This window comes from Cavia porcellus, unplaced genomic scaffold, assembly GCF_034190915.1.
Source record: "Cavia porcellus strain 051 isolate PalLab524CR breed Dunkin Hartley unplaced genomic scaffold, mCavPor4.1 scaffold_16, whole genome shotgun sequence".
Taxonomy (NCBI): Eukaryota; Metazoa; Chordata; class Mammalia; order Rodentia; family Caviidae; genus Cavia; species Cavia porcellus.
In genome coordinates, this window is record NW_026947499.1 from 66,720,778 (window position 1) to 66,735,137 (window position 14,360).

The following is a 14,360-nucleotide window of genomic DNA, read 5'->3' on the forward strand; positions in this document are numbered from 1 at the left end:
CTACATGTTTCTTCCTAAAACAAAACATGATATAAAATGACAATTTTATATAAATATACAAATATGATCATTATTTTATATAAATTCTCTTTTTGAGGAGATTGGCTCCTTTTTCTAATCAAGTTTAAATTTTACAACATACAATTCTCAAACATACATACATGAGTTTTAGAGACAACATTAAAAAAATAGGATTGTATTTTACACATTTTCTGTAATCATGGGAATTAGCATTCTAATCTGAGTATTTATTAAAACAATCTTCCTTTTTTTGGGTGCATCATAATTTCTTGTTTGCCCAAATGATGATTATTGTCTTTTTAGTATTTTGACCCCTCTCCAAATACTACTACAAAAAACACTCTGGTACATATCTTCACATACATTAATTTCTGTGATACAAATCATCAGAAGTGAGGATAATAAACTCAAAAGATATATGTATCTTACATTTATTTCTTTATTCATGTACCATTGGTTTCCATTTATTCAATATTGATAATACTTTATAATATTTATAATACTGTTCTGAAAATGTCAGGACAATGGTAGATTTTAAGGATCAAACATAGTTTTGAATCCAGTCATTTTTCTACTCAGCCAAATTCTGAAGAAAGCTTCATGGAGTCCATAGTATAGTAAGCAGCATTCTGTGAAACTACTTAGAACTTTCACATGTATATGGACAGGCTGGCAGTACAGTAATTTAAACAAAAAATTTTTATCTTAATCATTACAAATAATGTTAAAACATAAATGAGGAATATTTTATAAAATGAATTTGATTTTATACTACCTTTATATAAAAATATAAAATTATTTTTTCCAATAGCTGTAAGTATTCAACCTTTCTTTTTTTCTCCTGTCAAAAGAATCGGTTTAACAGTTTTAGTAAAAAAGAATACAACCAGGGGCTGGGGATTTAGCTCAGTGGCTTAAGCACCTGCCTTGCAGGCAGGCAGTTGTGAGTTCAATCCCCGGTACCGATAAAAAAAAAAAAAAAAAAAAAAAAAAAAAAAGAATACAACCTAAACACTGAAAAAGATTTTAACTTCTATCCTATTGTTGACACTTTTGTCAAATGAGAAATGTTTACTTTAAATTTCTATGACTTTTCATAACTTTTAAAAATGTAACAACACAAAATAAAAACCGTCCACATACATATAAAAAATAAATGAAGTACCACCACTACGGAAGAACAAAGTCTAAAGTACAACATGGAAATTCATAAATAAAATAGGAAGCTCAGAATATTTGTTTTAAAATATATAGTATCTGTGTAGCTGTGATTTGACAGTCTTTTTAAAAATTTATTTTTAAAAGAATACAGTCAATTACAAATTGACTAAAAACCGAAAACCAGAAAGTAAGGATGTTTCTCTGCTTTATTTTGACAGCATGAAACTAGCTTTAGTTTTTAAACTACATTCATTATCATTAGGCCTAGCCAAAGATAAAATTACTTTAAGCAAACAAGGCAATATCATTCAACCAGCAAATGCTGGTAATACATATTGTTTTGAAAATCTTGTCTTTGTAGAAATTCAGGATATGGAAAAACTCATTTTAATTACCAATCTCAGTTTTAAGTAAAAATTTCAATATTATAAATTTATTTATAAACTAAACTGATTTTACATGTAAGTTCTTAAAAGTGGTAGGAATACATTATATTAAATAAAAATATACATTTATGAAATTTGAAATTAATTTAAATCAAAGTTTCTTACTAATTAAAAGGATGCTTTAATTAACCTATATGTAAACATACCTACACAGAAGTCTTTCTGGGTTCCTGGCTGTTTTCTTCTGAGAAGGCGTTCATATAGGACCTGCATGTTGGCTTTGGCTAGTTATAAGGATTGCACACAGCACTAGTTACTACCCTCTTTTTACAACATAATGTACTAAAATTTTCCAACTTGTTAATAATAGATTTAGTAGTGATTTGATAGTGCAGTTAGTTAATTAGCTTATCAGAATTATAAATGATGTACATTTAACTTTATATTACTACAGTTGTTATGTAAATGTATGTGCCATTCAATATTTTGTATTCCAATATTGTTCTGCTGCAATTTCTAGACTCAGAACTTAAGCACTGGCAGGGATTCCAGATATCACCTAGGTCAGTAGTGGAAAACCCACGGCACACGCATGCCACTTCTGCTAATTTGTTATCAATGAAAGCTGAAAAGGTTCTTCATCACTGACTAGGTCAACTCCTCGTATTTTTAAATGTAAATACATAGATGTATTTGTAAATGTAAATGTAAGACATGGATGGGTTGTATGACTTGAAAAAAAAACCTAGATTCTAGCAATCCTCACTCTCATTTTCAGTAAAGCTTCTTGAATCAAATCAATATTTAACATGTCATCAAAAAATGTACATCATTTATCTAGGAAAAAGAGCGAAAAAGCAGAAAGAAATTCAAAATATTATTTTAAAAGAGGGGAGAGAGTTTAGATAAAATTTTGAAGGCACTGTGGTTTTTAAGAATTTAAATATATGCTTATTTGAAAATTCAAGAAAAATGCTAAATAATTGAAAGAAATCTAACACATTCTCTAGTCAAGAATTACTTTACATGTATTTATTAGAATTGGTTAATATAGTGATGGTTAGTCAACAATATAGTATGGGAATATGTTTATGTCCACAATTTTATTTTGCTAAAACAAAAATAAACAGTAGTGATAAGTTTTAGAATATATAACAAGTATTTTTATTTTCAAAAGTTAAACGCATTTTTAGATGTTCTCCTAAAGGATGCATTCTAGAGTAAACTAAAATTCACAAAGAGAATTGAAAATATAAATAGTAAAGTTTAAGAAAAATAAAAAGTATTACCAATAAATATTTCCTAAAGATGTCTTAAACCCCAAAAAACAAAACACACAGGGTCTTGCTATGTAGTTTGCACTGGCCTTAAATTTGCTTACATAGCCCAGGGTGGCCTTGAACTCATGGCAAGTCTACTGCCTCAGCCTACTGGGTGCTGGGATTACAGGCATTTGCTACTATGCCCCGCTTCCTAAAGATGAATCTAGATTGTAAAAATTCCTAGTTAATTATCACAAGCTACATGTTGATACTTTTACTTGCCAAACTAACAATAAAACCTTTATTGTCCTATTTCCTTAAATTTTGAGAAGATATATTAATAAGGTACTATTACTTTAATTCTATTTCTATAATATAGTTATCTAAAATTAAAGTTTTGATTTGCTTTAGAAATTCTATTTTTTGATTAAACATTTTAAGCAAGTAATTTGGAATTACATTCCTATTCATTTAGTAACTGACTTTTGAAATTAAACATAGGGGCTACTCTTATTATGAAATTTTCTATATTATTTTTATAAGTCCAAAGGTGTATAATATAAATGCCACTCTTACCTAAAATTAGGTGATATTATATAAGGCTGAAGTTAAACATATAGAAAGACAATGCTAACATGTCTAAAGTATTTGAAATAAGGCTTTACTTTTGAAAAGAGAAATGTTTTTATTTAATTATTTTTTGACTGATAAAAATATTTCCTAAATTTTAAGAAATATCTTTTTCTAGATTAAGATGTGGTTCATACGGTTTTTTATTTGTAAATATTAGACACTCAATCTACTTGAATGTTATATGCAGATGGTCATCTTTATACAAGCATTTTATAGTACACTTAAAACCAGAGCAGCCTTGTTCTGTGGGTTTCTCCGACCCATCCCTATACTGAGCTGATAGGTGACTACTGCTTCTGTGAAAGGGTAGCAGAAGTCAAAGTTCTTTAAAGACAGACCTATGCTTTGTCAGCACCTTGAGCAGAGTCTGAGGGCCGAGCAAGTTGAAAGGAGCCCCAGACACTCACATTGTGGAGTTCTATTCCCAGAGCATTGGGACACCTTCTCCTTCCTGACTTGCTAGCCACACTGATGCTCTTCAATGTCCTTAACTCTCACATAGCAACACTTGGTGATTACAGACACAAGTGAGCAATCAGTAGAAGTAACTCCAAATGTGCTCTTAACTTTAAGCATGAGAATGAGCCCTTGAATTCCCTAACAGCAATCTGTACTGAAACCATTAATTAATGGTTTAACCATCCTACAAAAATATTTTGAGTTCCAAACCAGCTAATAAAAAAACATGGAACGTGATTTGTCCACTGACTATGGAGAAGAAATAAACCAAGTTAACTCTATTGTATAAATGATTCTTTCATTCTTAAAAGAGAACATTTAAAACAACTTACATTTGAGGCAGTTGTTTCCTATAGAAATTTCCTTAGGGAAATAGGGATTCTAAGTATATGAAACAGCAAAAAAAAAAAAAAAAAAAAAAAAAAAGAGTCTGTTTCAGAAAATAATTAAAAGGTTATTCTTCCCACAGTACCATTTTTGTTCTGAGGAAGAATGCAATGGTCAATCAAGTATAAACACATTTTCCTATTTCTTGTGTATCTGCATATACATCAGGATTACTGAATCAAACATATTTTAGCTGGTTAATTTAGCGATACTTTAGTCAAATGAAGTGTGGACTAAACTGACTAAAGTGTGACTAAACTGACTGGACTTCATCAAATCCATATACCTGTGTCAATCCCCTACAATGAATTTAATCATTATGTACTGCAAACATGTACTAATGAAAGTCAAATAAAAGAAAAAAAATTCACAAGAGTGGCCCTTTATAGGCAGTGTTATAATACTGACTATTTTCTTTAGAGGTGAATTGAGGTGAGGACAAATCCTTAAAACTTCTTGCAATTTTGTAATCTGAAACTGACTATTATATAAAAAGCCTAATTAGTTTCAAGTTCAAGAACGTTAACAGTGATTATTCTGAGAATGCATCAACTTGTTAAAATACTAACATCTTTGTAGGACACAGAGCTATATAACAAACATTGACTAAATTTTAAAATTTCCTAGCTTACTCAAATATACAATGATAAAAATAATTATTCTGAAGAGCTAATAATATACATTTATTTATTTATTTATTTATTTATTTATTTATTTATTAAGACAGGGCTTGCTATGTAGTTCAGGCTTGCCTGGAACTCACTACATAGTCCAAGATAGCCTTGAACTCATGGCAATTCTCCTGTTTCAGCCTCCTGAGAGCTGGGATTACAGGAATGTGCCACCACGCCTGGCTTACACGTACTTTTTCCTGAGTTGATATTTGAAAATAAAAGGTTATAAAACTACCATAAAAAGTCTGAATAAGACTTATTTTGCCAATGATATGTCTTCTGTAAAGCATGACAAAATATTCTGCAAACTAAAAAATGCTACACAAAATAAAAGTAATATGATTTTTTAATAACATTTGCAGATACAATACTCTTCTGGATTAATACTGCAGCTGGACTTTTTAAATGATTTAAGTAATTCTGAAAATGTTGGAACACTGAGTTATGTTATTCCTTTAAGTGATATAAAAGGAACAACAGGTGTGAGGTAACTTCAAATCAATTTAGCACCAACAAGTTATTTCTCTGTGTAGTAACGAAAGTTTTAAACTGCAAAAAATGATTATCAAAGGCTGAAAGAGATGAGATTAAGACAGAAATAAAAGTAAAGCATATAAATGTTTTAGATTTAGTATTGAGTACTACATGAAAGCTGCTAACAAGCAACAGAAGATTAAAGAGAATGACTTGAACCAGAGGATAGGTCTGGCCACTTTTGACATACCCAGTTCTAGTTTCTGACAAGAGGGAATCTCTTCTGTTACCGTAATGAAGTAGCTGTGCAATCCCTTGAAGGCTAGCAGCAAAATGGCACAAAGGCTGTAATGGAAACGGTAGGCATGATGCAGGAAGGAGTCAGCAATGATGAAACTGCAACCCTAAACAAGGATCAGATTGGGAATACAAAATGTTAGCAACCCCAAATCTGGAACTATTATACTTGACTCCTATGAAAATTTTAAAAATATCTAAACATTTCCAAAAACTTATCCTAAAACATAAGAAATTCAGCAATATTTAGTTGTTTAAATAATAAGTAAATGCGTAAGTAATAAGCAAATAAGTTAATAAGTAAATGCATAAACTGTGACCACACTTTAACTAAAAAACAGAGAGATGAAATAATGTATCATATCTGGGGTAAGGGACAGGCACTGCCTAATCAGTGCAACAGAAATCCTCTTTCGTTGGTCATAATGGTTACTTCTCTAAGTTGGATCTCAATTCTGGCCATAGTTCATTAAAGGCTCCTTTGCAATGATGTTACCAGTTCTATTAAGGGAGCAAGAGGGGACTGAAAGAAGCTTTAGAAAGGCACTGTCCACCAAAGCTAGAGATTCACTAAGTCTGGTAAAATCTGAAATATCAAGTTGGTTTTCACAACATTAAGTGGAATTAACCAATTTCTTTCATATTTAATTACAGCTTTAAATTGCTAAGTTCAAATAATTAATGAAGGAAACATCATATTCATACATAAAACAGTTAAGAACTTTTAAAAGTAGGAGGACAAAACATGTAAGAAAAAAAAAGACATAAATATTTCCAGTTCTTACATCTGGTGATAACTGTTTTGTATAGTTGATACCAAAGACCACACTTTCAAGAGTAGGAATCACAGAATCTTTGTTTTGTGCTGGTGCATTTCGGTTTAACCAAGTAGTCTTCACAGGGCGAGGAAAGCTGGAAGAATAAGTATCATGATTATTAATGTCTTACTAACATTTTAACATAAGATATTCACAAAAGTATATATTACAGGAATAGCAAAACAAGAATTTTGCAAGATTATGAATTCTAAATTACTCTTAATTTTTCTTTTAACAATTTGAGTACTTAAGAAATGATGTAATAAATCTTAAAACAAAATAAAATAAAACTAAAGCTGAGTGTTTGAAATTGCTTCTATTTTGGGGTTTCAGGAAATGTCAAAGTGATACTAAAACAGGCTTAGTTCCAGAGTAGCTATGTGAGAAATTACAGCCAAGCTTTAATTTGGAAATATTCATCTGTCAAAACTAGTTACCAAAGTTAAAATGTTAATAATTAAACATGAGTACTATTTATAGACAAAAACACATTCTACTTAAATGTAGGGAAAAATAAATCTGACACCTCTTTCTAAAAATAAGATATTTCTTTAATTCTCTTCACTAAAAGGCTATGAACTTTATGAACACAACTTTACGAACATCCTTCAATAACATATTACTTCTGTGAATAAGAATATAATTACTAGTCCATACATTTCACAGAATAAAAAGTGTATTTGTTTGAATGTTTAAAAATTATATTTGAGATAAAGTCAGCCAATGAACTCTTTGAAAGTTTGGCACAAGGGAAAGGACACGAAAGTAAAATCTAGTTTGCCATGAGCATAAAGCAGACTTAAAACATTTATATCCCAGCAAAACAAAGAACAAAGTCATGGTACATCGCACTTACTACAAACAATGTGTCTCTCTGAATGAAGTCACAAGAGTTGTACTTTGAAAAATTCAAATATTACACTGTTATACAACAATGAAGAAATCTTAAATCTATTTAAATAACTGCTGCAATGTCTAGAGTTGACCATAAAATTTATTTTAAATACAAACATTTTAAAAAGATAGTATTATAAATTAAAAATTTTTCTACTGTGTGTAGAGACTTATAAATCCACCTGCAATGAACTTCAGAAAAAACCTGAAGCATCAACATTGGAGACTGTTACTTGTAGACAGCACTCCTTTATCAGTGCACTACTCAGAAAAACTTTTCCTCACCCTTTCCTTTCTTCCTTTTTTCATCTCTTCATTCACAGGCAAGGAAAGTGGGAAAAGACAATGCTATTTTGAGGGCAACATTGTAGCTGCAAGGGAGATACAAGGGTTGCTGGCAGCCAGGTAAAGAGCAGCAATTAACCTGAGTGTGGTGTTGCACACCTTACTTGTAAGGCTGAGGCACAAAAAATTGATACAAGTTTGAGGCCAGCATGGATGACGTAGTGTTCAAGGCTAGCCTGAACTGCATAGCAAGACACTGTCTCAAAAGGCCAATAAAACAAAACAGCAACCATAGTTGTTGCAAGCAACTTCTGCGTTTTTTTTTTCCCTAAGCACAGCCAACGTGTACTTCTCTTGGCTTTTGAGTCTAAGCCAAAACTATCTTCTAGCAAACAGTTTGCAGATAAGTTGCCTCCTTCTCCTACTACTGTGTGGCAAAAAGTGCTGCACCGCAAGAGGATAGACAATTTTAACCACTAAGATTAGGAATGTGACCATCACTAGTCTATTTAACGTCTTTTCAAGCAAGATAAAGGAGCTGAGCTAATTTCCATGAACTATTTGTACATTTTTTTCAAGAAAAAAACTAAGCTAGTTTTATAAAGATAGTCTTGGTAACTTTTAAAAAATTGTTGTGACAGAGATTTTTAACCAAAACTACAAAGACAGTCAGAAAAGTAATGTAGCCAGGCATGATGCTGCATGCCTGTAATACCAACGCTCTCAGGAGGCTGAGGCAGGAGAATCGCTGTGAGTTTAAGGCCAGCCTGGGGTACAAAATGAGTTCAGTGCTAGCCTGAACTGCATATTGTGAAACCCTGTCTCAAAAAGGCAAAGCAAAACAAAACAACCTCCCCCCCAAAATAAGAGAAAAGAAAAATTTGCTTTTTAAACAAACTTTTAGCTGTAAAACTTACAACATAAGTCACATAAATGTACTATTAATATTCTATAGTACTTAACTTTTATTGTTAACACTTTCTTGTCAAAGAAGTTGCATTTTAGTTAGGTCACTTACACTTATGTATTCTTTTTAGAAGAACAATTTCCAAAATTTTCAAAAAAGTTTACAATCAAATTACAAACTGAAAAATACAGTGAATGTTTAATTTAAAAAAATTATTACAGTAGAAAAGAGTAAAAGAGACATTGCCATTAATTCCTCTCAAATTCCCCTCCCTCACCCCACACACACTTAGAAACTCTTATTCCACCATTCCTGACACTTTCTGTAACCCAAATCAATTCAAAGTGTTTGCCTTCCATATTTTGACCTTGGGGAGAACCAGAAGTCCCACAGTTCCATGTATGAGGACATACAGTAAGGATTTCACAAGCCTGCCTTCCTGTTGGACAGCATTTGGCAGTAGTACTCACACTTGGTAAAGACATTTATGAAAGAAGACTTCTGGAACTTTTTCAGAAGCTGCAAGGATGATAGGATAAGTGTGTCTGAAGTGATAGGGACTAAGGAACTATTTTGAAACCATGACTATTCTGAAATGAGAACTATTAATGTCAGTGTGTCTGTTATTGCAATAAATTATTAAAATTTAAACACACTGTATTTTTGATCAGCCCTTGAACATATAATAATTTTAAAAAATGCTTCCTGTTTACAAAATTATTAGTAAATGAGCACAACCTCTCAAAGGCCTAAAGAGGTAAGATATAGATGGAAGAATAGCAAGTTGCAGGCCTTAGTACAGAATAAGTAAGACAAAGAAAGTCAAACAGTCCTATGAATTCAGAACAGCCTTACTTATGTCTCTGCACCTCACAGGAATCAGGTCAAGATAATCTTTTTTTTGCTACCAGGAATCAAACTGAAGACCTCACATTTGCCAGGTAGATGCTGTGCCGCTGAGCTCATCCTCAGCCGTCAGTTAGTTTTTAAAATAATGTAAAAACATACCATATAAGAGGCTAACACCTGTGATTAATTTGTTAAAATGTGGAGGGTTCTATTACTTCTGAAGGTATTCTGCAAATTGACCAACTTAGTTTTCTGATCAATCAACTTACTCTCCTATCTATGTCAGAAATTGCAGACTGCTTAGAAATCAAATAAATTTGGAGTCTTTTCGTAATAGTTACAGAGTTAAATGTCAATCTACTGTCTAGGATCATGTTTTATTGCATAAACTAAGAGTACTGAATTACTTTCTGACATCAGCAAAAGACAGTGTATCTCCCTAAGAAAGAAGCCAGAAAAAATAATTGTTTCTGTGTTTATTATAATCCAAAATATTACACATCTTCAAATTGAAATACTGCATGACACGGTTAAAAAGGTTTAATAAAAAAACCATAGGGCTGAGGACTTAGCTCAGTGGCATAAGCACCTGCCTGGCAAGCATGAGGTCATGAGTTCGATCTCTGGTACCAAAAAAACCCTCAAAAACAAACAAAAAAATCCAAAAAGCCAAAAAAAACCAAAACCCCCCTAAAATTGGCTAATGACTTAGAAAGCACAACTATCATCTGATATAGATTTAAAAAGATACAATTAGCCCATTCAGAAAAGAAACAAAGAAAACAACTAAGAAAAATTCATATACTTTTATAAGAACAACAACAACACAGCATTGTTAAATACAATTGTTAGGCACAGACTAAACAATGTTACAGAGTTATTTCTGGATTGGATTCTTTTACTTGGCCAGCTCATTTGGAATTAAGAAAGACTGCTTAATTCAGTGATACCTTGGTTTACAAACTTGATTCTTTTCATGATTTTTGTCGAAAAATGAGTAGGAAAAGAACTGAATCAAAGGTCAGGTCCTATGTTGATCTTATGAGGAAATCTGATTGGGTTCTTATCCAGTTCAATTTGTGACCAAAATCATGGAGAGAACTGTTGTGAACTGAGATGCCACTAAAGCAAAAACATTATCAATTTATTGATAAATGAACTGAATGAACTGATACATGAATGAAATGGATTTTATTATTTTGTTAGTTTAGTATAAAATTAAAGTATTTAATTATAAATTTAAAAATTACTTACGACTTCAATTGTATTTATTAAATATGTTTACATTAATAAGGACTGATGTATTGGTCAAATTTACCTTATTAGTGGCTGGTGTAGTGCAACCAATGATGCATGGACAGTAACAGACACAACAGAAAGGTGGAAATAATCAAACATGACATTAACATGATGATGAAGTCCTCTATAGAGGCTGAAGTGCAGCTTCAGTGTTCGGCTACTTATTAGTTGCAAGGCGTTCAGATCATCTGTCCTATTTTAAAAAAAAAAACATTTTTCATATAGGTGTGGACCATTTAGAAAGAGTCGTTTAAACTATCAAAAACATTTACTTGAGCACTTCTCAAAAATTTAGAATAAGACTAATTTTTAAAGAATCAAACTGGCATTAGGCAACATATCTACTAAGAAAAGAACCAGATCTTACTCGTCGTTTTCTTTTAGTCCATGACAGGGGCTACTTTTTTTTTACTTGTGAGCCTTGAGAAATTAATTTCCTCTTTAGTGAGTACAGTTCATAATAAAGTTACAGGATAACATAGATCATATTCTATTATAATAAATCCCAAAAAAGATACTCTGAATTGCTTTCATTCTACATTTTATGAACTCCTGGTCAGAAAACAAGTAAATCATTGTTTATTTAGTAAAATAAGGCGCCCCCCCCCCGATATTTAGTTGGCATTGAATTTACACATGCAAAAAAATTAAAAGGTCATGAAAATTATATCCAAATATACTTTTTAAAAAATCCACATACAGATAGCAAAGCATGGTGGAACATTCCTGTAAATTCTAGTATTCTGTGAGAAGAATGCAGGAGAATCAAAGTTTGATCCCAACCTAGACACTTAGTGAGACCTTGACTCAAAATAAAAAAGGGATCGGGATATAGTTCATTGTAAAGGTCTGGGCTCAGTCCTCTGTAATATATAAAAGAAAGGAAGGAAGGGAAGAAGGAAGAAAAGGGGGAGGAGGAAGGGAAAGAAGGAAGGGAGACGTACATTATAACTACTTAAAACTAATGAACTACCTATTTCTTTCAGCTTAGCTCACTTAAATAATGCTGATTTGATTAAATAAAAATCCTACAGAGTGCTTATAACAAGTAGCAGAGTCAGTAATTGACATATTACAAAATTTTTATTCTTCTATGATAGTGAAGAGGACAAACAAAGCAGACCTTTCACATTACTGCTTAGTACTCAGTAATGTGATTACTGAGTCCTAAATGTTAGTTGAATTTATATACAGTTTTCAAGAACTACTTCTAAAATCTCACTTGAAACGGAAAAAAAAAAAGCCCTCCAAAAACAGAATTGTTAAATGGCTCCCTGATTTTTGTTTTGACTGAATACAAGCACAATTTGTTTCAAAAAATGCATAACTGTATGTTCAGGAGTTTGGGCAAGTCCTTTAACTTCCTTAAGAGCTGTAGAAATTAATGAACCACAAATGACAGTCAAGTTTCAGAGTCCTGAGTATTGACAATTCTCAGAGAATCAGCAAAATCTCACCTGAAGGCATAACTCAGGCTATCCAGAAGAAACTGCATAAGAGAATTTAGGTATATTTCCATGTCTCACTATATCAACTGTGCAATTTCTACAGTCTAGGAAACTGTTGCATAGTCCTTCAACTTACCTGATTTTGCCACTTGCACCTCACAGAATCAGCTTGGGCACAAAAGAGTAACTAAAATCACCTTCATGAGATTTTCCCAGCAAAGAGAAGCACTTCAAAATACATGACAGTAAAGAGCAGTTTAAGATTTTTTAATTGACTGAATAGCCTACTTACGAATAATCACCATCTGTGAAGTGCAGATCCAAGGATAATAGAAAACTCATTTCCTCAAGAGTTTCTTCAATCTGAAGAGAAATTATAATATGACATGCTTTTTAAAAATACTAATAAAAAGTTAGAAATATGCCTGCAGGCTTTATAAAAACATGTACCTAAATATGTATGAAGAGACATTTACCTTTTTTTCATCCAACAACATTTTAACTTTGAAGATCATAACATCATTTAAAACAACCTCTTCATTTTTGTACAGAATTTGAAATGTTTTACTGCAAATGAAAGAATCATGAACTGAAGCTGGAAAGGCCAAAGTTATACCTAAAACAGATAAGACAGGCAACTGAGAGGTGTAAGACAAAATATAATAGTATAAGTAAGTAAATATTTTTACTTTAAAATACAAGTTTGATTGTAATTCTCCATTATCATTTACAATTTTATACAGCATATTTGAACATTTCTGTAATTTCACTAACCTCTGTGACAAAAATGAGTATGCAGACTGAAAATATAAAACTGTCATGATTTAGGTGAGTCTGAATTGAGAAAATCTCAACTATTTTAGATTGGAGAATTGATCTATATATTGTATGAAAAACACTAGTCAGTGTTCTAGAGTTGAAGGGTAAATTTAGTTGATCGTTATACTGGTTGTTGAGAAGTAAGCTTCAAACCCTAGAATAAAGAATTTGGCCTTTGTCCCCAGTTTCGGGAAGTAGACGAAATTCTTGGTGAGTCTAGATAGTTTACGCTAATGCAGCATTTCATGGTAGGATCCACAAAATTCATGGTACAAAGATGCCACAGGATGGAGGCTAGACAAACTGGGTCTCCTATCCTGTGAAGTAAGCCCAACATCCAAGGAGAGGAAGAGGACTGAAGATTTGAGGCATGAAAAGATTCAAGGCTACATAACGACACATTAGTTTGGATGTGTTTCCGTAGTCATTCTGCTTATTCTAACATATTGATGCTGGAGGATGGTGGTGGTAATGCATCCTAGATTAATAGGAAGAAAACAATGAAATCTTCACATCTGAGATCTTTCCAGACCTAGTCTATGTATCTTTTCTTTTGACTGATTCTGATTTGTACTTTTCCAATAATAAATCTGCAATATATACAGTATTTTCCTGGTATTCAACATGCTGTTCTATTAAATCATCACACATGTGTGGAAACCCCTAAATTTGTAGCCAGCTGGCAGCTTGCAGACAATTAAACTTGCAATTGATATCTGAAGTGAGGACTGTCTTACAGAAAACTGTCCTTTAACCTGTAGAGTGTCACTTATTCACTTCTCTAAAAATACTTAGTGAAAAAGTTTATCGCCCAGATACTTCCCAGGTTTGGCAGGATACAAATAAAATGAAAGAAATAAAAATTTTTTACTTCACATAGCTGATATTCTAATAGGGTAGAGTGGCACATACAAAAGTAATAAGTGAATGATATATATTTGAAAGTAATAGTGCTACAGCAAAAAACAAAGGGAGGAAAGAAGGATGAGAAAGATAATTTTAAACAGAAACATCAGGCAGTCCATTAGGCAATATGGTCTTGAGAAGGTAACCCGTCAGCAAAGAACACAAAGGGATTCCTATGTCCTTTCCCCTACTATACGTCACTAAATTGCTGTCCTTCCCCTTCAACCCAGCAGTAGCCTAGAGGCTTCTTCTTAGGAGAGGATAAAATAGAAGCCCTTTTCAACTGAAAGTCACCTGACAAAAACCCAGAGCAAACATATACTGCACACTAAATGCAGAACTTCTAAAGATTCTTCTTCTACTGTGCTTCTGGAAGTCTGT

General features: G+C 32.3%; 1 protein-coding gene across 16 annotated transcripts in view; it reads right to left on the reverse strand.

Annotated features, from left to right (window-relative positions):
- Positions 1-14,360, reverse strand: part of Fam135a (family with sequence similarity 135 member A) — a 93,027-nt gene that overhangs the window by 46,569 nt on the left and 32,098 nt on the right. For 9 of the 16 annotated variants that reach the window (XM_063227021.1, XM_063227022.1, XM_063227030.1 and 6 more), the window contains exons 6-11: positions 12,731-12,870; positions 12,547-12,617; positions 10,826-10,999; positions 6,540-6,666; positions 5,708-5,861; positions 1,775-1,852 (exon numbers count right to left, since the gene is read on the reverse strand). In XM_063227021.1, coding sequence (XP_063083091.1) covers positions 1,775-1,852; positions 5,708-5,861; positions 6,540-6,666; positions 10,826-10,999; positions 12,547-12,617; positions 12,731-12,870 — 744 coding nt within the window. Of the gene's footprint in view, positions 1-1,774; positions 1,853-5,707; positions 5,862-6,539; positions 6,667-10,825; positions 11,000-12,546; positions 12,618-12,730; positions 12,871-14,360 lie in introns of those variants that run through there. The other 7 variants (XM_063227033.1, XM_063227032.1, XM_063227027.1 and 4 more) reach the window with 3 other exon arrangements.